Here is a 25,069-nt window from a genome sequence, read left to right on the forward strand (position 1 = left end):
CTCTTCAATGAACATGGACGTATGTCATACAGGTAATTCAGACAAATATCTTCCACTTAAATCATTATAAATGCAGTCATTTTAAATTTTGATTTAATGATTGAAAAAAATGAATGAGCAGGAACCAATGCAGAGTCCATCAGACACAGTCACAGTCCTATTACACTAAAATAGGTCTAAGTTTACATTAAGTACACTGTAAAACATCACAGCCCCGTTAAGTTATGTCAACGTTTCTCTTCTCTTTAAAGAGGAACTACTGTTTTTTACAACCTGGACCTTATTTCTGGCATAAAATATGAGTCATTCGGACGATATTTAGCACCGCGTATATCCATATAGTGGGAGTGACTGGGGCACCGAAATGCAGCCTCCAAATAATGCATTATCTGCCGTGAAACTTGTTCATTTCACAGATATTTTGTTATGATACGCTAGTGCTATTCCCCGTTGAGTCCAGAGTTACCTGTTGTTTATTCGCGGCTGTGCAGCGGTTTGTTGTTCTTTGTCCAGCTGTTCCTCTCTCTGCCTCCACATCCTCCTTTCAACGAGCTCCTCATCCGTATACTCTGGCTCTAAACGGTAAGGACGTCCATCATAAACAAAGTCGTCGTCCACAACCTCAGAATCGGAAAAATATTCAGCCATGTTGCAAAAAACTAGCAGTAGCAAATTACACGTAAACAAGCCGACCGTCGCAGCTCCAGACCAACCTCCAGTCAGAAAACACACATGGAGAGACAGACACACCGCAACAGAACAGAACAAACAGCAAATCCTGACAATTGGCACCATGAGCGCAATAGATGGATGGATTTTAGAAGACGTTTCCCCACCACCAGGAATGAATACCAAAATGTCTGTTATTGTTGGATCAAATTTTAATTTTCTCTCTCTAAGCGGTCTAAATAAAATAAATGTTAAATTTCTGGCAAGGGGTGAGATGAATCTGAAGTTTACATAAATTTTGAAACTTGCCGTTAGTCGTCAAGATAAGACATCTAAGTAGAAACAAAAGCATTAGTGCTCTCAACTTAAAATAGAAATTTATATGAATTTAGTTAAATTATGAGTTGAAACAGGTTTTCTTCAGGTTGAGTTTACTCACATTTTTAAGGCAGCAGGTGAACTTTCGTTTCTAAGTTTTACTGACTTGAAACTGATGCTATAAACCCCAGTTCCAATGAAGCTGGGACGTTGTGTAGAACATAAATAAAAACAGAACAGAAATCTCTTTCAACCTTCTATCAACTGAATGCACTGGAGACGAGAAATAGTCACTCATTTTGAATGTGATGCCAGCAAGACAATGCCCAGAGACATTCTCCAACAATTAGTGTCATCAGACATTTATCAGTTTGAACATTAAATATCTTTGTCTTTGTAGTGTATGCAATTGAACATGTGGTGAGTCTGTGCGTGATCTTTGTGTTAAGGCAGAATATCAAAGACTATCACAGTAACTGTAGTGCACAGTAACTTGAACTGTAGATGTAGTAGTAGTGTTGTGGCCCCTTCCATACGTCCTCTGTGTTGTACAGATTTAGGAGCCAGTCTGCAGGTGTGTTCCGGTGTCGATTGACTGGACTGGTGTTTACAATGACTCGGGATGGTGAGCTGTCGTACTGGATCACCCAGTGGAACGAGAGCCTCCTCAGCTCGGCTGGAAAGACTCCTGCAGGTCCACTCTTTAGCATAAATTGTCCTGAGCGTGCTGTTTCTCAGCTGCACCTCCCACATTGTGGAAATCTACCTGGTAAGTATGTCCAGTATGGAGCTTGAAAATAAAGAATGGATTATCTTACCTTTATTATCTTATTTTATTTTTTAAATGACATGGAGTCAGAGGACCCATGAGGCTGGGTAAATGGTGCTCTGTCCAGTGTTTTACAGCTTTGCTTTTGCTTTTGTTTTTCCTGAAGGCCTCTCCGTGGTCCACGTTAGTGATGATGGAATGAGCATCCTTCAGCCCCTGGAGATCACAGCCTCTCACGTGGTCGTGGATGTGCCTCACTTCTCTGCCTTTGGCTTAGTGTGTGATACCATCAAAAGTTTTTTACAGATGCCAATATGTGGACAAGTTCTGTTGTTTCACCAACTGTCGTCAGAGAATCAAAAGCTCAATGTGTTTCTGCTGCCAGAAAATGTGCCACTGCAGGAGGTGAGAGCATTGAAGATGCAACCTTTATTTTAGGTACTGACTATAGACGTATAAAGATGGATGGTGGAACAGCTCCTTTAAAGTTAAAGCAAGTAGAGCTCCCCCTGGTGTCTGGCTGCAGTACAGGTCATAAGCTCCACCCCCTCTATGTTAATGGGAGGGACTTGGGCCAAATATTAATATAATGTTGATGAATGTTCAAGTGTCAATTCTTTGGATAAGTTTTGTTTTACTTATTTGACACTGTAGAAACAGGATGTGACATAATGGCGACTACCAGTTGCCATGGCAACCGCTCAGTAAAGCTTGTGGAAAAAAAAGTTGTGGAAAAAAAAGTCTTGTTTTAAAAGCAGATTCCACTTTTATTTTTGATGTGAAAGCTTCAACACATTGAGGCCAAAGATCTCATGGGGGGGGGGGGGGGGGGGGGCTTTGCTTGTTCTGAGGTTGTTGATATTCCTTTTTAAATAAAATTAGTAGGACACACCTCTGAACCTCTGTGACCTGGCTGTCAGTCAGTTCAGGTAGGAGCTCGTCCTCATCCTGATCCTCGTCCTCATTGTCGTCCACATCCTGACCTTCCCTGCAGTCACAGCATCACTGTGTTCACTGTTCATTTCTGAACACATCAGTTGTAGAAATGAAACAACCGTATTTGGGTGATATATTGAATCAATGTCCAACTAAATCCTGTCCCAATTCTACTGAAGGTGAAACACCAACAGGAAAGGGCGGAGTACATTGAGACACCCACTCCCACTTGTCGCCTCATGAGTGGCCAGTTTTACAGTCTGCACTGTCCTGAGGCCGAACTAATACAGCCTGAGGTGAGTATGTCAAACACAGCTTGTATAAAAGGCAACAGGTTGCTCCAAGCTAATTCAAAAGACTGTCAAAGATGTGGAACATGAGTGGAGGGTGGAAGATGATGCTTGGCAGACAATCTGCAACCTGTAAGGTCAACCACCTTTCACTGAATGCACATTAATTGTGCATGACTGTAAGCATTGATATAATAATTTAAACCAGTGAGTTATATAGAAATTCTCCCGTGTACAGTTGAATCAATGGAGAAATCAGCTACAGAGACCAGTATATTGTAGTTTTTGCACCAGGCTGTCAACATGTTTGTTTCTGCTGCTGTAAAGCTGGACATTTTATCCTGCAGGACTCTGTTTTGGAGCCAGTCTCCAGTGACCATTCGAGGAACAGCAGTTTTTAGCTGTTAATTATGTTCATTTGATCACAGTTAATTAACTTTTCTGTCCACTGTTTGGTGCTGAGCTGGTAATAATTTAATGGTTTCAACAGTCACCTGGGTCAGCTGGAAACTGGACTCCTGTTGTTCATTAACAACATTGTTGTAATTTACAGCGTGCTCCATTTGACCTGAAGTATGGACCAAACTACCACCCGACATTTGAGATTCAAATGACTCCGATCACAAAGAAAGTGACTGTGACTGTCAGAGACCAGGAGGAGAGACCTTTCTGGAAGCGTCTTGTTAAACTAACTGGTAAGGAAGGTTTGAGTCTATTACCATTAGCTACTACAGCAATCAGCCACAACATTATGACCACTGACAGGAGAAGTAAAGAACATTGACCATCTTGTGACAGTTCAGTGTTCAGTGAGGCCAGGTGTTGACCTGGCCTCCAAATTCACTAGATCCCAAACTGATCAAGTATCTGTGGGATGGTCCACAGAGGCCCCTCCCCTCAAAGGCCCCCCCACTAACAACATTCTGTTGATCAGACACCACAGGACACAGAAGGCCCATGGAAGGTGGTCATAAAGTTATGCCTGATCATCATGTATGTCACTCTAGTATAATCTCAATTCAAATGAATGGCTCTTCTATTAGCAGCCTTAAACCTGCAACAACGAGGTTTAAAATTGTTTGTAATTTTAGTTAAAGTTGGAGCCTTTCAGCTGCTGTCTCTGAACAGTGGCTCTCTATCTACTGCTGTTTCAGAACCATGACCATCATCCTTTGTTGCGTATCTCAGGCGTTTAAGATGCATGTTAATGCATAATAATACCAGGTGTACCAGCCTTCTGTGTTTACACCTGCCATTAACATGCATTAATCTAACCCAGCAGCTAGTTTACCTGATTTGAACACACCACTCCACTTACTGATTAACATCCAACCTTATTAAATCACACATGCTCGTTTTCTTTCAGAAGGTTGTTCAGTTTCCGTGCATGAGCTCAGTGTGATATACTACTTTTGGTTTCAGGTGGAATGTCCTTCTCAGCTCCAGGCCCATCCAGCCAGATAACCCACACTATAACCAGTGACTCAGCCTCACTACTCCCTGTACAAGCTGCAGATGGAGGTGAGCAACACTTTGTTCAGATAAAAACCTGCAAATGACAAGAAAACAAACAGTTTCCTTTGGTGAATTTCTTTGTTGACGCATGTTCAGGTTTTTTTCAAGCTGAATTACCGTATGTGACTCTAGTATAAGCTATATAAAAATGAATGGCTCTTCTATTAGCAGCCTTAAACCTGCAGCAAGGAGGTTTTGAATTGTTTGTTCTTTCTTGTCTGTTCTCATTTAGGTGGCAGCCAAATGAACGTGGGAGGAATCAGCGCCAGCGACAGAAGCGTCGTCAACCAGCCTCATCTTACCAGCGTTAACGTGCAGGGAAATGTGAATATCAACACGTATGGTAAAAGAATCCCCTGAATCAATCAGTCAAAAACAACCAAATAAATACTTTATTTACATTTAATTGTAAATTCTCTGTAATTCTCTGTACATTTGTTCATACGCTAATTTGTACAGATATAAAATGCCTTGAATCATTTCTCAAAAGAGGTTATTTGTGTTTCAGTTCAATCTCCCACCAGAGCTGAGACTAATGAGACTAATGAGACTAAAGGTGTTCCTTCCCAACCCAAAGGTACTGAGTTTTTTCAACTGCCACATACTCACTTTAAACATATCTAGATGTTGTGGTGGGAATGAATAATGGAAGCTAAAAATGATCCCATCCAGTAAAGTTAGTGACTGTCACCTGTCTTTTCTGTCCTGCATGTACATAACATGATGTTCTGCTTTCTGAGTAAATACTAACCTGAACCTTGTTACTCTACCAGCATGTGAGCATCTTGCAGTCTGATGGTTTGAAAACCTGAAAACTTTTTGTTAACTTGGAGGAAAATGAGAGATTACGTGAGTCTTTAAGGACATCACAGAAGACAAGCAATGAAATCTTGTGGACAGGTCAGCAGCAAAACGTGTCTTAGCTGTCTCAACCAAGGCCAACCTAAAAAACTAATCTATATCAGTGTTACATTACATGTTAAAGTTTTAAAATCCAGTATTGTTGATCGAATCAAACATATTTCTCTGCTTTTCTTCCAGGCCCTTAGTCCCAGCAGCCACAATCTAAACCAGCCACTGAGTTTGTCAGAGCAAGAAGATCAGAAGCTAAACTCTGTTCGGGGACAGTTTATTAAGAGAGTGTCCAGTCCTGTTCTGAAGCATCTGCTGGATGTGCTTCTGCAGAATAAGGTTATAAACATCAGTGAACTGGAAGAGATGCAAGCCAAGCCCAGGGCAGACAAAGCTAGAGAGCTGATCGACACTGTGCTGAGAAAGGGACCAGAGGCTTGTAAAATCATGACTGATGCTTTCTGTCAAATAGATCCATTTCTTTGTGAAACGCTGAAATTAAAATGAGCTCCACATCTGTGTGTTTAGAAAACTAAAGAACATAGACGTCAGTAATAAGCATCTGTAATTCAGATCATTACATGTTGTTAATGATCTGTCAGATGCCTTTTTTATTTGTAGATAATACCTCTTGGATATTTGTTATGTTAAATGACAAATATGTCTGTTTGTAAAGGATGGAATACATTTATTATTATATTTTACACTGATCTTTGTGTAGTCCTTAGTACTTTTACAGCCACTGTTCAGAGATTCGACCACATGGTTACTTTCTTTTGAGTCAGGTCGCTTGTTTTTTGGCAGCCTTCTCACACTCCTGACTTTGAAAAACATGCAAGCCTTGAAAAATCACTTCCTACTTAGAAAGCTTGCATTAAAAAACACATTTTAAGGTTCAAACTCTGAGTTTCAACCTTTCAGTGTTTGCTCATGCTTAGCACGGACTTATACTGAGTTTTCTGCAAACACATCAAATTCTGACAATGCTTCATTGAAGGTACTGAAATATTTAAAGTTTAAATTCTGTATTACTTTTCCTGGAACGTGGCCTATACATTTCTACAGAATAATATTCATCATATAAAAGTCACTTTATTTCTTTTAAGTATAGTACTTTTATATATAGTAATTCTCAATATTCTCAGTACAGCTGTTCAACAACTACATGTTATTCATGTTAATGTACGTTATAACTAGTGTTTTACATTTAAATTTTTTTTAAACTTTTTTTTTGTTTTTATTCTTCTACTTCAACAGCACTTATGGGGTACCTCAGGTCACCAAATAAAGACATTCGTTCCGTCTCTGTACATTTATTCATACGCTAATTTGTACAATTTTGCTTATAATATTTTTATTTTATTTTACTTTCATTTCATTTCATTTCATTTAATCTGTACAAGCTACTGTGACCAAGCAATTTCCCTTGTGGATCAATAAAGTTTATCTAAGTCTAAGTCTACTACTGTCTCTATTACTTGTACATTTGTTCCTATGCTAATATGCTTATACTATTTTATTTTAATTCATTTTATTTATTTTTTCTTTATTTTTACGTGTGGTTCTCGAGTGTTTTTAGTCTAAATATCAATACTTTTATAAAACATTGTACTATTCCCACAGTATTTTTATGTAGCAACAGCTTACACTAGTTTCGAAAGATGAATATGATGATTTTTTTTTTTTTTTTTTTAATATTTGATTTTTAACGGAAAGAAACGATCCAGAAATCTGCCATCGATCAGTTTAGTCTAGCGCCTTAGCCGGACTGTCAAGCGGAATCAGGCAGAAATAGCAGATCAACGATAACCATCACTGATCAAAGCGAGAGCGGCGAGTTAGCCTCGTTAGCCTCGTTAGCCTAGCATGGTTACATGGAGGCTGAGCTGGGGGCGGACAACCACGATGGAGCGGCGACGAACGGCAGCGGTGTAGTTTCAGCTGGAAGCGAGAGTGCGTTTGAAACTTGACCGGCTGGGTTCAGATTAACCGAGGACGGAGAGGACAAACAACACGATATGCAGTGAGTGCACGACCGCAACCGGAGCTGCTACGGAACCGAATTAATCCCGCTAAAAGTTTTGAAGCCGCCAGGGCCCGTTGCTAGCAGGTTGCTAAGTTAGCCGGTTAGCTCGGTGCTTGCATCCTCTAACGTGGACACCTGACAGCTTTAGGATTGGATTCATTTACGGCTTTGGGTGTTTTAAACTTAAACAGTAGCTGACATTAATATTTAAAGAGACAATGTTGGAGTTTGTAATGCTATTTTTTTGTTGTTTGCCTTAGTGAACAAGCTAGCTCTGCATTGCTAGCTTGGGGAGGATGCTGTGCTCAGGAGAGTTAGTTTTGTTTTTGGACAGTAACAGAAATGCAAATAAATCCTTTTAGTCTCCTTTAAACATGTAAACTGACAGTTTTTTTTAAATAACTTTTGGTTTAGTCAGACAATTTACCAACTATTAGGAGCAGAAAAATAATATGCAAGTGTCTCCTCTTTGCTGAGACATGACAGGTGTGTTGTTTGTGATTGTCAGGTCATGAAGCGGGTTCGTAACGATCAGATCCAGTATGCCGTGGCTCAGTACCTGAAGAGGAGGCAGTATGTGGACACTGACGGCTCCCTGAAAGGAGCCAAGCTGTTCCAGTCAGCTGAAGAGATGGCTGCCAGCCTTACAGGTGAACACGCTGCAGTCATTAATACAAGACAGTCCAGACATGACACGGTCCTGAGACAGAAGATATAGTGTCCTAGTGTCTTACTGTTTTACAAGTTGACAACGTTATAATGCTGGCTGCATTTTAAAGCAATCACAGCTCTTGTTTATTATATATTAACGTCTCATTGAGGTCATACTTCCTCTCACAGTCATATTCTTACTCTTCATTTCCTCCCTCTCTCCCCCCCGGAGCAGTTCAGACAGAGTCGGGCTGCACCAACGTCGTCTCTGCTGCGCCTTGTCAGTCGGATCCGCAGCAGTACGAGACTCAGTACTCCAGGCTGCGCTCCTTCCTCTCAGGTACGACATCCACGTTCCCGCCGCTCGCTGCAGACGTTGACGGCGTCCAGAAAGTCTTAACGTATTCACAGTGACGCCGAAAAGTCTTTGCTTCCTTCAGAATCTTCTGCATAAAACTGACTCAAAACATCAGCAGGTTTTCACACAAGTCCTCAAAGTGGACAAAGAGAATCCAGTCAGACAAATGAAACTCAGATATTATGCTTGTGCATGTTATTGCGTATTTCTGAGTTGATTTCAAGGCCAAACAAAAAAAAATGTAATAGGGCTCAGGTGTCATTCAGTGTTTAGTTTAAAAACAAAAACAAAAAAACAAAATAGAGATTTGTGAGGAGCTCAGAGAAAGAGTTGTTGTTGCTCATCAGGCTGGAAAAGGTTCTAAAATCATCTCTAAAGAGTTTGGAACCTGCAAATGGGTGCTAATGTTCTGCTGCATCTGGACCAGGACGGCTTGTCACCATTGATGGACCAATGAATCTTCTGTAACCACTTGTCCCGTGAAGGGTCGTGGGGGCGGGGGGGTTCTCCTGGAGCCTGTCCCAGCTGTCATTGGTCTAGAGGGGGGGTCCACCCTGGACAGGTCTCCAGTCTATCCCAGCTGTCATTGGTCTAGAGGGGGGGTCCACCCTGGACAGGTCTCCAGTCTATCCCAGGGCTAACACAGAGAGACACTCACACCTACGGCCAATTTAGAATCACCAATGAACCTAACCAGCATGTCTTTGGACGGTGGGAGGAAGCTGGAGAACCTGGAGAGAACCCATGCAGACACAGGGAGAACATGCAGAATACACACAGAAAGGAACCAGTCGGAACATGGATTAGAACCCAGAACCTTCTGGCTATGAGGCATCAGTGCTAATTCTAAAAGAAAATGATTCAATTCCTGTAAAGAATAAATCAACAAGTATAATACGTCTCTTTCTTTTCTTTTGGTTGGGTTCTCTTTGTCTCCTTTTAGGATTTGTGTTAATATCTGCTGATGTTTTTAGTCATTTTTATGCAGAAATGTAGAAAACTCTGAAGGAAGCAAATGATTTGAAGCAGCACTGTCTATATATGTCCTTTTTGGTTGTTGTCTGAACATTTTCTGTTTCCCCTCCAACTAGAAACAGAAATATCCTGGGCGAAGGAGGTGAGCTGCATCCTCTATCCGCTTTTCGTCTACCTCCACCTGGACATGGTGCGCTGTGGCCTGAAGGGAGCCGTCGATGGCTTTTACAGTCGTTTCCATGGCGCCTTTCTTCAGGACAGCGAGCAGCGTGCCACCATAGAGCAGCTGCGCCACGTTCTCAGCGCTCAGGATGTCGCAAGCAACTCCAAGCTGAGTGCTTTCCTGGAGCACAAGTACGTGGTCCACCTGACGGAGCCGGCCTACAGCTACCTGCTGCGTTACCTGCAGAGTGAGGACAACGGCGCCCTCTGCAGGGCCCTCAGCACACACCTGCAGGTGGAGGTCACTGCCTCCAGGCGCACGGACTATCAGCTGTACGGGGCGGCCGGCGGCGCGACCACTGCCCCGAACTCCACCTCCTCCTGGGCGGGAGTAGACGGCGCCGAGGGTGGGGATGGGCTGGAGGTCCCTGCGGGGATCCCACAGAGCGAGGCGGCTCTGGAGGCGCTTCAAGATTGCATCAAGAAAGTCCGCGAGGGGCCTCCGTCGCTCACCACGGTCTGTTTTTACGCCTTCCACCACACGGAGCAGATGCTGAACACCGCCGAGGTGTCGGCCGACAGCCGGCTGCTGGCCGCCGGCTTCGACAGCTCCACGGTGAAGCTGTGGAGCCTCCGAGCCAGAAAGCTGAAAGCCAGACCCCACCAGGCTGATGTGTCACGCATCCACCTGGCCTGTGACGTACTGGAGGAGGAAGTAAGTAGACTTCTCACTTTGTTACGACTCCTGCTAATTTTGTCGGTCTGTTTTTGGTCTATGAAGGAAGAGAAAATTCAGAAATGTGTTTACGTTTCCTTTTTGGTTGCTGTCTGATCGTCTGAATATTCTCTGTCTCCCTCCACCCCTTGTATCTCCTCAGGTGGACGAGGAGGACGGCTCCGGCAGCGAGGTAAAGACCCTGCGAGGTCACAGCGGCCCGGTGTTTCGTACAGCCTTCCTGACCGACAGCTCCGGCCTTCTCTCCTGCTCCGAGGACACAACCATCCGCTACTGGGACCTGGGCAGCTTCACCAACACGGCGCTGTATCAGGGCCACGCCTATCCGGTGTGGGACGTGGACGTCAGCCCCTGCAGCCTTTACTTTGCCAGCAGCTCCCACGACCGCACCGCCCGCCTCTGGACGTTCTCCCGCACCTACCCGCTGCGCCTCTACGCGGGGCATCTCTCGGACGTTGACTGCATTAAATTCCACCCAAACTCCAATTACCTTGCCACGGGCTCCACAGACAAGACTGTACGGCTGTGGAGCACCCAGCAGGGGGCGTCCGTTCGCCTCTTCACTGGCCACCGCGGCCCGGTGCTCTCTCTCGCTTTCTCTCCTAACGGGAAGTATTTGGCCTCGGCTGGTGAGGACCAGCGGGTGAAGCTGTGGGACTTAGCGTCGGGGACTCTGTTTAAAGACCTGCGGGGACACACGGACAGCGTCACCAGTCTGTCCTTCAGCCCCGACAGCAGCCTGGTGGCGTCCTCGTCTATAGACAACTCAGTCCGGGTGTGGGACATCCGCAACGCTCACGGCGGGACGCCAGCCGACGGCTCGTCCGGTGAGCTGGTGGGACTGTACACCGGAAACACCAGCAACATCCTGAACGTCCAGTTCATGGCCTGCAACCTGCTGCTGGTGACCGGGACTGCACAAGAGAAGACAGAGCAGTGACCCCGGCCGTCTGGATTTAATTTATGTTCAATGTGTCCACGGTTTGTTTTTGTTGAAGGTCTGGTCAACTGAGCTTTAACGTGACCACGTCCCAGAAGTCTTTGTTTCCCTCGTTAATTCTTGGTGTAGAAATATGTTTAGTTCATATCCTTCAGGAGCTGTCTAGGTTTACTATCACCAAAGCAACGTTGGTTAGACGTCAGTATTAAAGAAAGCATCAGCGTCTTGTGTTATTAAGGCTGGGTTAAATAAAATAAAAAAGATTTTCCCGTTTAAATGCATCTCGATTCGACAGATGTGTTATTGATGGAGAGTAATTGTTGTGAAGGAGATCTGAAACACGACAGAAGCACCGTCAGACCTGAGAGATGATTGGACTTAATGAACGGTCTGACGACAGAGAAGAGCTGGACGAAAACAAAGACGCGTGAAAGACGAGGAACTAGAAGTAAACTATATAATCTCTGCTACACAGTGACGAGATTAGTTTGGAAATCTAAATCTAATCCAGCCGGGATCCTTCCTGAATTAATCTAATTAATTAATCTAATTAATTCAGGAAGTCGATATCGATACCCGTCTACTCATCGTTAAAGCTGCATTTTAAAACGAGACTGTTGGAATAAAAACAAAAAAATCCGTTTCTATTCTGAGAACACCTGAACAGAAACACGTCTGACATCCAACAGTTTGTTGAAGCGTAAATACGTTTAAGCGCTGATTAGTGGTCTGGGATAACTTGTCTCCTGTGAGCAGAATACTTCCTGACGTGTACATATTCTCTGAGTTGTACCTCCTCTTAACACAATATCCGTCACAAGTGCAGTTTGAGCTGGAAAACCACTTGTTTCTGGTCCGAAACGTAAAAACTCTGCTTCTCAATGAGAACGAGGTCAAAAGGGTGTAAACGCAGTGTTGTAAAAGCGGAACTGGAAGTATCTCCTGCCGCCCTGCAGGATAGAAATTAGGGATGCACGGCTGAAAATTGCTGCGGTTTGTTGCTTGCATGTGTTGTTTCGGTGATAAAAGTCTAAAAATGTTCGACCGAAAAAAACAAAAATGCACTTTTGGGCTATTTTCGGCCAAAAATTTATCGCCAAGACAGGATGTTGTGATGATGCGAGCAACAACCGCAGCAATTTTCAGCCGAAAAAGTGCATTTTCGGTTTTTCGGCTGAAAATTTTCGGTGCACCCTTAATAGAAATGCTTTGGAGTTGAGAAGTTATCGAGTTTCTAAGCATAGATCGTTCAAATGTTGTGTTCGCTGTCGTGTTACGGACAGAATGGTTCATTTGTCATTAAAATAAAATGGTAAATAAAGAATAAGATGCGTTTGCGCTGTACGCTGAAGTCGGTCGGTTTGCGTCGGCCTCCTGCAGATACGCCAGCATCAAAGTGTTGAGGACGGTCCTGTCAATCCTTTCTCAGCGTCGGTCACTGTGCTGTGCTCCCAAAAGTGTAAATATAGTTTATTTTTGTAAAAGTTTCAGAATGGATAAAAGATAAAAACATGAAACTCATTTGTTCCTGGTTAGTTTTCCTTCAAAGCTTCTTCTTCTTCTTCTTCTTTTTTATTTTTATAAACATTTCATTCATAAATTCGTCCTGGATGTTCTTTATGTTTGTCTGTAAACTTTTTTTTTTCATCCTTTCGCCTGAAAACAAGAAATAAATAACAGAATTTATTTGAATTAATGCTCCGACTGTTCCCTTTTTATCCAATCAGTCAAAACTGAAATCCACCACATCACCGACTGGCTTCACGGTTTCTTAACTAAACTGTATTTGTCTTTATTTGAGTATTTAAGGAGAGCTCATTAATTTAAATTATTAACCATTTAGATTTTAGGTATTTTGGAGATGGGTGTCCTCAGATCACCTCGGTCTTGACTCCTCTACATATCTAAACGCACCGAGTTGCTGCGATGTGATTGGCCGAGCAGACGTTTGCATTAACCTGCAGATGAAGCGGCGTGCCTAATGATGTGGCCAGTGAGGTCTGGAGTTTGTTAACTGACCTGTCCCGTGGACTCGGAGGAGACGCTGCTCTCTCCTCCTTCGCCCCGGAATATTTCTCTCCACCTCCTTTTTGTTCTGATGGAGGTCACACACACACACACACACACACACACACACACACACACACACACACACACACATGTGCAGCTATGACAGGCATCCAGAGACGGGACAGCAGGAATGTGGACGTCGTACCGGACGGAGGCGACGCCGTCACGCCTTGAATATTCTCTGCACAGCTCAGAGGGGTGGAGGGGTGGGGAGGGAGGGAGAGGGGGAGGGAGAGGGGGGGTAACCATGAACGTGTCGCAGTGGTGCAGTGACAGAGATGTTGTGTTGTCATGTAGTTGTTAGTGCTCTGGGTGCAGCTGTTTGACTTTTCTGTCTCCGCGTGTTGAGTTTACACGTCTGCAGTCGTCACTCGCCTCTTTGGAGTCAGATTGTTTTGTCATTTTTGCATCTTCGTGCAGTTTACTTAGACTTAGACGTAGATAAACTGCCTGGTCACAGTAGCTTAGTTACACATAAAAAACACTCTTAAGAACCACAAGTACAAGAAAATAAAAACAGTATAAGCAAAACTGTACAAATTAGCATGAATGTGTATTTATTGATTCATATTTTGTAGCTTTTTGATGGATTCATTTCATTTTGCTTGATCTCGACTCATTTTGTGTTCAATTAGAACGTGCAGTGGTCATTTTACATCTGTGTGTTTGTTTTGTGTATTTATTCATTCATAATTCATCTTTTTATCTTTTTGTTTACGTCTCTTTATGACAGGTGGACGTTTCTCTGGCGCTGTTCTTCTCTTATCTTTTGGTCGTCTTTTATTTCCCTGTGCTGTTTTTTTTTATTTTTTGTGTGTATTTCTTTGCATTTTCTATTTTTATTTGTATTTTCTTGTGTCTCTTTATGATAATTTATTTCTTCCTCAAGTCATTTTGCATCTCCATGTAGTTGTTCTGTGTATTTCTTTATTCATTGTCTGTGTTTTTATGATCGATCTATGTCTCTTTATGTTTCTCTGTAGCTGTTTGTCTTATTTATTTATTTATTTTTTGGTCATTTTTAATTTCCCTGTTTTATTTTTTTTGTATTCTTCTATTGTATTTTTATTTATTTTTTGTCTCTTTGTGATCATTTGTGACTCCCTGGCTTCATTTTGCATCTTCTTGCAGTTGTTCTGCGTGTTTATTCATTCATAATTCATCTTTTTTAGACAGATTTATGTCTCTTTAAGACAGTTGTGTGTCTCTCTGTGGCTGTTTGTCTTATCTTTTGGGTCATTTTTAATCAGCCTGTGTTTCTTGTCTACATTTAAGGATTCATGTGAAGTGAATTCTTACCATGTCCTACAGGCCAAACACAAAGAGAGAGAGAGAGAGAGAGCGAGATAAGAGGCATCAGGGGCGAGGTTCACCGCCACAGGAGGATAAACCAGTTTGGAGGGTGTGCACCTTCCAGCCCTACCCACACAGGAGTTTCTATCCCTGCATCAAACACTCACCAGGCGACGCTCCCCATCACACTTCAAAACTCACGCCTGCCTGATTCTGCACCGCCGCTCGACCGAAGATGCCCATCCAGTCCACGCGCTCCGGCTCCGTCCGGGCCGAGAGCACACAGTCGGACGGGAAGTCGTTTGAAGAGCTGAGGCAGGAATGTCTCCAGAAGGGGGTCCTGTTCGAGGATCCGGATTTCCCCGCCACCGACTCCTCACTCTACTACAGCCAGAGCGTCCCTGTCCAGATTGAATGGAAGAGGCCCAAGGTACGTAGCCGCAGAACATTTAAAGGTCGGGTGGTGAGGGCTGAGCAGGGGAAAGGTTTTCGTTTACTGCCGTTTAAAGTCTCAATCAAAGCTGTCTGCGACATTTAACTGTGCTGGCAGCAGTACCAGGAACACCAGTCAAACTGTGACGCTCAGTACATTGAAGTGAAAGTCTGTCTGAGCTTTACTTTTTATTTCTCTCAAACAAACAAACAAACAAAAAATAATGAATTAATTAATGTAGTAGCAGTGAAGGCAAAACCAGTTCTGCAAGATACCTGTGCAAATAGAAACAAGTGCAACCGCAGTTTCCTGCGTCCGAGCAGACTTTATCCCCACACGCCTCAGTGTTATCTGTAGTAAAGTGGTGAGGGGCAGTCTGCAGAAGCCACTGATCAGATCATTTACAGTGTTTTGCCTCATTTAACATTGTCTGCATTTAAACTGACATTTTACTTTTTTCTGTGATTTAATTTCCAAACACCTGAACCTGTTAAACACCTGCAGAACTGACCCGGTTAGAGTAAACTGGAAAACTCATCACTCATCGTGTTGGGCACAATTACTACACATTTCTGTCCTGGGCGTTCCTGCAGAGTGAATGCTTGGGCTGCCTGCGTCTAACGTAGGATTTTCAGACTGATTAATATGCCAGGAATGTGAACACACCCACCCAAAGGGAACCGGTGACACCTCCGACCTGTCACTTTAATAAACCAAACCTGTTTCCTTTCCTGTTTTTCGTCTCTGGTTCAGGAGCTCTGCAGCAACCCCAAATTCATCGTGGGCGGCGCCGACAGGACGGACATCTGCCAAGGACAGCTTGGTTGGTTCTCAAGTTATCAGTAAAGGTTCTTTCCTAGATGAATACGTTTCACTTTGTTTGTTTACGAGGCAAAATGTTTGTCGCCGTAGGGGACTGTTGGCTCCTGGCAGCCATCGCCTCCTTGACCCTGAAAAAAGATGCCATGGTCCGAGTCGTCCCCCCCGACCAGGACTTTGACCACAAGTACGCCGGAATCTTTCACTTCCAGGTACGCCGCCGGTGTCTTTGTCCCCCTCACATCTAGTGTGACAGCGGCAGCATCCGTTCATATGAGATGAACTAAACTACTAAAGCCACTAGAAGGAGAGGAGAGGAGAGGAGAGGAGAGGAGAGGAGAGGAGAGGAAAGGAAAGGAAAAGACAGGAAAGGAAAGGAGAGGAGAGGAGAGGAGAGGAAAGGAAAGGAGAGGAGAGGAGAGGAGAGGAGAGGAGAGGAGAGAAAAAGGCGAAGAATGAAAAAATGAAATGAAAGAAAATGAGAGGAAATCAAAGGAGAGGAGAAGAAAGTTTTTTTGTTTTTTTTTTATCATATAAAAATTCTGACTCAAGTAGATGCTGAGTCGTTGATCTGCTCCAGAGCTGGATGAACAAATATCACTAGAGAAGGAATAACTTAGGAGATGCCTTCAGCGTTTCCTCACATGTTCTCTGTCGACCCTTCAGTTCTGGCAGCACAACAAGTGGCTGGACGTGGTGGTGGACGACAGGCTGCCGTCCGTCAGGAATAACCTCATCATGCTTCACTCCGCCTCCAACAACGAGTTCTGGAGCGCCCTGATGGAGAAAGCCTACGCCAAGTAACGTCATCATTGTCTGCCTTCACCCTCAAACCCTCAAACCTTTAAACCTTCAAACCGTGACTCTGGTGTTTCTTTGACTAATATCTTCATCTTTGCCGTGATTGTGTTTATTTCAGAATTCACGGCAGCTACGAGGCCCTGAAGGGCGGCAGCACCATGGAGGCCATGGAGGATTTCACCGGTGGCGTGGGCGAAATATACGACACCAAGAAAGCTCCAGAGAACCTGTTCTCCATCATGAAGAAGGCCCTGGACCGAGGCTCCATGATGGGCTGCTCCATCGATGTAAACCCCTCTTGAACCATTACTGATTACTTCCTTCCGTCATATATGAGGTTTAGTGACTGCTCTGGTTCTTAAACTCTTTTCTGGTTGGTTTGGTTTTCTCCAGATCACCAGCTCTGCAGAGTCTGAAGCCAAGACGAGCACGGGGCTGGTGAAGGGACATGCGTACTCCATCACAGGCCTGGAGGAGGTAAGACAGAGAAGATAAACATGTAGGAATCATGCCAAGAACTGGATTTCTGAAAATAAAAACATACCAGTAACTAGGGCCGGTTCACTTTTAAATATAAACAAGGGAAATTACTTGGTCATAGTAGCTCAGTTTTAACGTTTCATACAAACAAAATGTGCCTTAAAATATAACTGGTCATCAATCAACTTAAACAGATGAAAACCTAAAAATCCTCATAAGGCAGTGAAACAAAGACTCAAACTCATCCTGTTCTGGTCTGGGGGGGTTTCAGGTGAACTACCGCGGCCAGAAGGTCCAGTTGATCCGGGTCAGAAACCCCTGGGGTCAGGTGGAGTGGAACGGCCCCTGGAGCGACAAGTAAGACACTTTATGCTTGACTTCCAAAATACACAACTCATGCACAAACAAATGTTAAGCAAACCTGCAATTAAATGATGAAGCAGTGGTCTGTGAAGTTTTGTGTCATCGTGTCACCTCCTTGTAGTTGTTTACCGTGTCTTTTGTTTAGTAAGCCTCCATCTCTTTGCATCCCTGCAGTCCTTTAGTCCTTTTTGCGTGTCTCTGTTGGACACTCGCGTCTTCTTGTGGTTGTTCTTCATCTCTCTGTGATTTGTTGATCCTCTGTGTCCTTTGTGCGTATTTCACATCTAGTTTCCTTCTGTAGTCACGTTACTGACTTGTGCAGCACGTAAAGCTGCCTTCAGGAGTCCGGGTTTGTGCATCCTGACCCGCCGGCCAAGTTTATCAGGACAATTTAGGATTAATGAATGAAAATGTTTGCCATGGAAAATGTTCCTGCAGTGATCCGTCCATGCTGCTTGAAAACTAAACGATGAACGATTATTAGAAAAGATTCAATGAGTAGCAACAAGAAAATATTTAAAGCAAAAGCCACAAAAGTAAAGTAATCCGAATCACTCGTAGCCTTAAAAGGGCGTGAAAGAAGAGGAGATATTTTTGTCTCGTCCTGATTGGTGCATGACGAGGTTGTAAGCTTTCTTCTCTCTGTTCCAGCTCCAGAGAGTGGACTTACATCGACAAAGCGGAAAAAACACGCATCCTGCAGAACTCAACAGACGACGGCGAATTCTGGTGAGTGCTCATTAAAAAAGTCATTGAAAACTAAAAGTTGTCCACAAGTTTGTCTTTGAAGTAAGACAGTAAGAAAAGGGATGGGTCATGTATACAGTACAGAAAAGAGCAAATATTAGAGTCTGAGTTGCATGGACTTCTCAGCAACAGTGATGGGACAAGGACAGACAAACACAGACACAAAAAAGGAACAAACACACAAAAACAGATAAACAAGAGAAGAAGACTTGGTTAAAGATCTGTATCTGCACATCCACTGATGTTTGTCCCTTCAGGATGGAATTTGACGACTTCAAGAGGAACTACGACAAGGTGGAGATCTGCAACGTGACCCCGGACGACCTGAGCGACAACACAAAGCGCCACTGGGAGGTCAACATGTTTGAGGGACAGTGGATCCGTGGCTCCACTGCAGGAGGCTGCAGGAACTACATCGGTTAGACCAACAAATCATGCATCAGTCACGCACTCCTTGTTGATACTGTATTTAAAAGGTTCATAACATTCGACGGCCGTCTCTAAAGCTCGACGTCTTTGATCTGCAGACACATTTTGGACCAACCCGCAGTTCAAGCTGCAGCTGGAAGACGCCGATGACGACGACGACGTGTGCAGCGTGGTCATCGCCCTGATGCAGAAGAACAGACGGAAGCTGAGGAAAGAAGGCCTGGACATGGAGACCATCGGATTCGCAGTGTACGAGGTCAGTAAGGTCCCGGAACAAATTTGAGCTTTGGACTCATCTTCATGTGTTTCCTTTTCGTTTCGTATAATTTTGTCCAGAGAGTAGTAAGCCATGATAAGGTTTATAATCTATATATCATTCACCTGAAAGTCAGGCAGAATTTATCATCCTTTTTCATAATTTTTATACTAAAATGTACTAAAATACTAAATGCAAGCCAGTGAGTTAGCGATTTAATATTTTGTAATTAATGCTATTTTCACTGAGATATTGTCACTTCTTAAGTTAAAACTTAAAAATCATGTTTGTGTAGCCAATTAATCCGTATTTCACTGAGATCAATCATGATATAGAAGATAATATCATCAGCATAAAGTGAAAAATGACTGGAAAATGAATTTGCCTTAAATATGTCAAACGAAGTAAAAAGCAAGGGACCTAACACTGATCCCTGTGGAACACCTTCATCTGTAACTGTATTTTGAGGCCATCTGCTTGACCCAGCTCCAGACAGAAACATCGGGAGAGGATTATTTGTAACCGAAATCATTTGTATTATTTGATTTTTCTGTTTACGTTGTAGGTTATTGACAAGTTTCTAGTGTGACTTCAGACACATGTTGTCAGGATGAATCAGCTTCAGGAAGTAGATAGCTCTGCAAAAAGCACAGTCTGGTGTTTTGTTTTGTTTTGTTTTTGATATTAAAACAACTTAACATATTAAATATAAGCTTTGGCAAAACGACCGTAACTCAAGGTCCATTTGGTAGCTACTCTGATTCCATCATTCAGACTTCATCAGCTGACTGAGTTGAAAATGTTAAACAAGCTTGCACAAGAAATTGTATTCACAAAATTTTGGGGGATTTGATGCAATCAAAAGCTTCAGGATTCCTAAAAACCTGAATCTGTCAGCCTTGCATGCTGTCAGACTCTTTTGTGACTTAATATGTATAATTTGTTATTAATATATTTAATAGGAAGCATAATTCATCCTGTCTGAATGAGCATTTTTAATACCCAGCCCTTTTTCTTTTCTTATTCCGTTCCTTCAGGCTCCGGATGAAGTGGACCAAGTGGGGAAAGATTTCTTCCGCTACAACGGGTCCAAGGCTCGCAGCAGAACCTACATCAACATGAGGGAAGTGTCAGAGCGCTTCACCCTGCCTCCCGGGAAATACCTGCTGGTTCCCACCACCTTCCAGCCCCACCACGAGGCCGACTTCCTCATCCGTATCTTCTCTGAGAAGAGGGCCGGAGCTCTGTGAGTGTCCAGTTCTGGGATTATGTAAAAACCCTGAGAGACTAAGAATATTTCTGAGACAATTATGTCAGAAAATTAAATCTTTTGTTCACGTTTTATCATTGGAATCAAATGAACAGTCAAATTATGACAAAGATACAGGTTTGATAGATTAAACATGAAACACTGAACATCATATTGACCTGTCCTCATGACTCCACAGGGAGATGGGGAGCAACGTCGACGCCGACCTACCAGAAGTAAGTCTGTAATTATTCGATCACTAATAATAATAATAATCCATCATCTTGTTACTGACTCTGTTGTTTCCCCACAGCCGCCCATGCCCAGCCCCCCAGAGGAGGAGACGGATGAGGAGAAAGGCTTGAGGAGACTGTTTGATCAGCTGGCCGGCTCGGTAAGAAAGCAGCAGCTTCACCTTCGCCGCTCTGATTTGATTTCGCAGCAAATTAACCAGCTGTTGTTATCAAATAGTCCAGTGTATGTCATCTTCTCAGCGAAAACAGCAGAAGTTGGAGGTGGTGAAGCAGGCAGAACATTTAGCAAACATATTTCTCTGGTGCCGGTGGAGACCAGTCTTGATTCCAGATGGTTGGATGTTGGGTTCATGTAAGGATAGTCTCCAAAGACAGTTAAGGAAGTTTTCTGATTGCGTGATAAGATTTGAATAATAGCAGAATGGAAAATGTGGATTTAAGGAGAAACACTAAACTCCAGGGTTTTGCTATATATTCAAATTAGAGTTGGTGATAATAATCTTTTGTAGGGGTTCACAGCTCAGCAGACGTTATACTTTCTTTGATTAAAGGCTCATTTAAGGTTCTGCAGGACATAGATGACGTAACCTTCTGGGGAGGTGCACGTCAGGCTACAGCGTTAGGATCTGCAGGGAACTTAACCCAGAAGTCTAAATCACCTATAAGTTTTCCTTTTGCTCCTGCAGGACAAGGCTATCTCTGTCAGAGAGCTTCAGCAGATGCTCAACGGCGTTCTCAGCAGGAGTAAGTAGATGAATTTTGTCTTTTCTTCTGCTAAAGATTCTGTCAAAACCTTTTCTTTTTAAAACCATTTTTTAAAAAATGCATAAAAAAAAAATCAACTGGGATTTACATTATTTAATATTTAATACACTTTGCTCTGATATAAGCAAACACACAGTATCTTGTTACGCCTGTATGCAGATGATGAACCGTTATAAATTTCTCTTCCCCCCAATTACAAACAGCACTAATGGTCTTGTATTTATACAGCTCTGTTCTGTCCATTGGTTCTCAAAGTGCTCAGGGACACTTCCTCCTAATGTACAGATGTACTGTTCACATACTAAATTTCTCTTGGCCTCCTGATATGTGAATTAACTCAGCACATTATCTTTGACCGTTATCCTCTGCATGTTATCAGACTAAGTCTCAAGACTCAAGATAACTCGTTACTAGGGGGCGTGTTCCACCTGACACAGAGAAAACTAAAATAGCTTTGTGCTAATAGATGTGCTCAGACCAAGTCCTGTTACTCTCACGTCCCTGAAACCGAATGATTTGATTGGTTTGGTAGATCTTTGCTGGAGTATAATCAGTTCCTAAGAGAGCAACCAACTAACCCAAAATTCCATTTAGAAACGATACAGCCATTTCCTGGGTCTGAACCCAAAGCCTTCTTCCTGTGAGGTATAGGAGCTAATTACTATACGAGCAAAGCAGAAGATTTCCTTCCAAATCCAACACTTTGGCTCTGGAGAGGTTGCTCGTCTTATAATTTATATGAGTTTAGTATTACAAACAAGATTCCCAATGACAATTACTTAGAGTCGTAGTTTTCTACACATAAATATGTGTTGCACTACTCTTTAAACACAACTTTAAAGTCCTCATTTCTACTTTTTCTGGGTGACTAAAGCAAAATTACTTGTGTCCCATCCTGCCTTTTTATGTTCTTCTAATTGACTGAATAATTTTGAGCAGCAGCTTTCATTCAGCACTGTTGCAGATATTTAGTTGAATGACGTGTCTCTGTTTTTATCCTTTGTCTCCAGGAAGAGAGATCAAATTTGACGGCCTGAGTCTCAGCACCTGCCACAGTATCATCAACCTAATGGACGTATCCTTTCACGTTAGCGACTGAATCGATTCAGGATTAAACTATGTGGTAAAAACTTTTTGCCATCGGAGGCTCCCAGACCTTTACAGAGCAAATCCTAATTCATTCATTCTGGGGCTGGAGCCTATCCCAGCTGTCATTGGTCTAGAGGTGGGGTCCACCCTGGACAGGTCTCCAGTCTATCACAGGGCTAACACAGAGAGACACTCACACCTACGGCCAATTTAGAATCACCAATGAACCTAACCAGCATGTCTTTGGACGGTGGGAGGAAGCTGGAGAACCTGGAGAGAACCCACGCAGACACAGGGAGAACATGCAAACTACACACAGAAAGGAACCAGTCGGCCTGGATTAGAACCCAGAACCTTCTGGCTGTGAGGCATCAGTGATAACCACCACACCACTGTGCCTCCCTCAATCCTAACTGTTAAACTTTTTTCAATATTTAAAATCTTTTCTTTTCATTCGCTGTCACTACACACCAATGAATGCCAGGTCCAGAAGTTTCCCAGCAGAACATTGAACTGTCACAAGATGGTCAATGTTATTCACTTCTCCTGTCAGTGGTCATAATGTTATGGCTGATCGGTGTAATACTCCGATACTGTGTTAAGAAGAATTCACCAAACTACTGGGAAAAAAATTTGTAGCAACGTTTTGTCACAACCTGAGAACACATTTCCATCAACTCAAAGCTGTAATTAGGGATTTTGCACAACTGGTGTTCATTGTCTCCGACCGACTGAGCCCGTGGCGAGGTCCAAAAGAATCTTTTAACATAACGGACACACCACAGTTTTTCTTGACTCAGTGAACCAGGTGGACAACACAGGGATGCTGGAGTTCCAGGAGTTTAAGGTGTTCTGGGAGAAGATGAAGAAGTGGATCGTACGTGCTGATTTCTGTGGTAAAACTGTAAATGGAGGTTTTTCTTTGAGGCTCCAGTTGCTAAAGACGAACTTGTGTCGTTGCAGATGCTCTTCCTGTCCTTCGACACGGATCGTTCAGGGAAGATGTCGTCGTACGAGCTTCGCATTGCTCTTAAAGCTGCAGGTGAGAGTCGACTGAATGCTGCTTCAATACTGTGTCCAATGATTATACACATTTTGTTTTTTTTGGAATACTTTTACTTTTTCGGTAGACATTTTATTTATTTAACGTTTTAACTAATGAAAGGGACAGTGTTGTTCATCAATACTTTCATACTAGAACCACTTACTTAGTGGCAAATGAGTAATATTTCTGTTTCAGGACTTTTGTTAAAATCTGCTGACGTTTTGAATCATTTTTATGCAGAAATGTAAAAACTTATACATATATGTCTACACTTATTAATGTGCATTACAGACTACATGTTTAATCTATTGTGAAATACTATGTGTTTACTTATGAACTTGCAATATGCAACAGAATACACAGATTACTGGCACATATAATATAATATATCCCAGATATTTTCACTTTTTCACATGTGTTCAAAAATGGTTTAAATATGTTGTATTTTTTTGTACCAAGAACCTCAAAACAAATTGGTAAACGTGCCTTCAAACACAAAGCTCCTTTTGACTGGAATAACTTACTGCCATCCATTAGATCTGTTGCTTCTTTCCATCTGTTTAAGACCTCACTAATGTCCTTGTTTCAGACCCGATGTTGCTGTTATTAATTTAACTTTTCTTTGTAAATAACTTCTATTCTGCCCTTACGATGGGGTTTGGGCATGGTGGGTTGGGCGGAAGGGAATTTGGAGCCAATGTGAGCACCTTAAGTGTATGTCTTGTGTTGTGCTTATGTGACTGTATTGTACTGTTTGACTGCATCAATGTTTAGGACCCCCTGGAAGACGAGATGATACATCTCAAGGGGTTATCCTCTAATAAATTTGAATTTGAATTTGTATTTGATTTATTTCACAGGTTTTAATACCAACAGCCAAATTTTCTTTCATTATTATTGTTGCTGGTATTAATATTAGTGACAGTTGACATATTTGTTCTGCTGCCTTGTTTTCATGCAGGGATGCAACTGAACAACAAGCTCCTGCAGCTGATCGGCTTGAGGTTTGCCGACGACAACTACGACATCGACTTTGACGACTACCTCACCTGCATTGTCCGTCTGGAGAACATGTTCAGTACGTTAAAATAAAAACATGTGCCTTGAAATGCTCAAAGTAAAGATTAACTTTATTCTCTGCTTTATTCTGACTGAAACCGTTTCTCTTTTCCAGGGACTTTCCAGGCCATGGACCAGTACAAGAGGGGACGGGTGAACATGAACATCATGCAGGTAAAACCACATCCACATCACACCTGGGTCCATTTATCTCTGCAAACAAATGTGTCTGATACATTTGATTCTTCCAGATCCTTTTTCTCTTAAGACTCAAGCAGATCTAACTTGTTATATTCATCATTATATCATTGTTTTGAACCATGTTTTTCCTCTTTGCCTCACAGTTCCTGATGTTGTCGATGAACGTCTGAGGAGAAGTGGAAAGCGAACCAGCACAAGAACAAAACTCAACAGACAGCCCTGGATGTATTGTATTAAAAATCAGACCATATTTTCCTCTCCGTGATTCTCAGCATCTGTCCAGTTTATGTGACATTATTTGAACAAACAATGTGACGTGCTGTCTGAGCTAAGGTTTTTAAATGTGGGAGGGACGGGCGGGGCGAGCTAAGATTTTTCCTGACTTTAAACTTTCTGCTAAATATTGTTTTATTTGCTTTCCCTGCTGCACAAATGGAAATCATTTTTTTGAATAAAACCTTTATCTTTGTCTTTCCTCTTTCATTAATCATCTCAGAGTCCCTCAGATTCACAGACTAG

The 25,069-nt window shown here is 42.8% G+C and overlaps 3 protein-coding genes across 4 annotated transcripts; all 3 read left to right on the plus strand.

The window, feature by feature from the left end:
* Window positions 1-1,254: 1,254 nt before the first annotated feature.
* On the plus strand, window positions 1,255-6,758 carry LOC311496673 (NACHT, LRR and PYD domains-containing protein 1-like). Of its 2 annotated transcripts, XM_084556603.1 has the most exons (8): window positions 1,255-1,756; window positions 1,923-2,161; window positions 2,872-2,988; window positions 3,536-3,677; window positions 4,405-4,503; window positions 4,730-4,840; window positions 5,006-5,074; window positions 5,539-6,758. In XM_084556603.1, exons 1-8 carry the CDS (start codon window positions 1,600-1,602, stop codon window positions 5,544-5,546), a joined length of 942 nt encoding a protein of 313 aa, XP_084412729.1. In that variant the 5' UTR covers window positions 1,255-1,599; the 3' UTR covers window positions 5,547-6,758. The 2 variants fall into 2 exon arrangements, with proteins under 2 accessions (XP_084412729.1, XP_084412728.1); XM_084556602.1 differs by lacking the exon at window positions 5,539-6,758 and having other exon boundaries at window positions 5,006-5,334.
* A 357-nt stretch (window positions 6,759-7,115) lies between these two features.
* On the plus strand, window positions 7,116-13,310 carry taf5l (TAF5-like RNA polymerase II, p300/CBP-associated factor (PCAF)-associated factor). The gene is made up of 5 exons (XM_084557438.1): window positions 7,116-7,372; window positions 7,884-8,025; window positions 8,262-8,366; window positions 9,476-10,236; window positions 10,400-13,310. The coding sequence occupies exons 2-5, from the start codon at window positions 7,887-7,889 to the stop codon at window positions 11,195-11,197; spliced, it is 1,803 nt and encodes a 600-aa protein (XP_084413564.1). The 5' UTR covers window positions 7,116-7,372; window positions 7,884-7,886; the 3' UTR covers window positions 11,198-13,310.
* A 1,388-nt stretch (window positions 13,311-14,698) lies between these two features.
* Window positions 14,699-24,896, plus strand: capn9 (calpain 9). Its single transcript, XM_084559001.1, has 20 exons — window positions 14,699-14,990; window positions 15,747-15,816; window positions 15,906-16,024; window positions 16,479-16,612; window positions 16,732-16,900; window positions 17,007-17,090; window positions 17,365-17,450; window positions 18,108-18,185; window positions 18,461-18,621; window positions 18,731-18,888; window positions 19,926-20,134; window positions 20,337-20,373; window positions 20,451-20,531; window positions 21,078-21,135; window positions 22,167-22,231; window positions 23,054-23,122; window positions 23,209-23,287; window positions 24,252-24,368; window positions 24,465-24,523; window positions 24,694-24,896. Exons 1-20 carry the CDS (start codon window positions 14,796-14,798, stop codon window positions 24,718-24,720), a joined length of 2,055 nt encoding a protein of 684 aa, XP_084415127.1. The 5' UTR covers window positions 14,699-14,795; the 3' UTR covers window positions 24,721-24,896.
* Window positions 24,897-25,069: the final 173 nt, after the last annotated feature.

This window comes from Chelon labrosus (genome assembly GCF_963514085.1).
Source record: "Chelon labrosus genome assembly, chromosome: 2".
In the NCBI taxonomy this organism is placed as follows: domain Eukaryota; kingdom Metazoa; phylum Chordata; class Actinopteri; order Mugiliformes; family Mugilidae; genus Chelon; species Chelon labrosus.

Bases quoted from the DNA above. Each gene is read 5' to 3' on its own strand.
- LOC311496673 (XM_084556602.1), top strand. From the start codon at position 1,600: ATGACTCGGGATGGTGAGCTGTCGTACTGGATCACCCAGTGGAACGAG. The intron at 1,757-1,922 runs GTAAGTATGTCC...TTTTTCCTGAAG, and splicing joins ACATTGTGGAAATCTACCTG to GCCTCTCCGTGGTCCACGTT. The intron at 2,162-2,871 runs GTGAGAGCATTG...ATTCTACTGAAG, and splicing joins AAAATGTGCCACTGCAGGAG to GTGAAACACCAACAGGAAAG.
- taf5l (XM_084557438.1), top strand. From the start codon at position 7,887: ATGAAGCGGGTTCGTAACGATCAGATCCAGTATGCCGTGGCTCAGTAC. The intron at 8,026-8,261 runs GTGAACACGCTG...CCCCCGGAGCAG, and splicing joins GATGGCTGCCAGCCTTACAG to TTCAGACAGAGTCGGGCTGC. The intron at 10,237-10,399 runs GTAAGTAGACTT...GTATCTCCTCAG, and splicing joins GTGACGTACTGGAGGAGGAA to GTGGACGAGGAGGACGGCTC.
- capn9 (XM_084559001.1), top strand. From the start codon at position 14,796: ATGCCCATCCAGTCCACGCGCTCCGGCTCCGTCCGGGCCGAGAGCACA. The intron at 14,991-15,746 runs GTACGTAGCCGC...TCTCTGGTTCAG, and splicing joins TTGAATGGAAGAGGCCCAAG to GAGCTCTGCAGCAACCCCAA. The intron at 24,369-24,464 runs GTACGTTAAAAT...TCTCTTTTCCAG, and splicing joins CCGTCTGGAGAACATGTTCA to GGACTTTCCAGGCCATGGAC.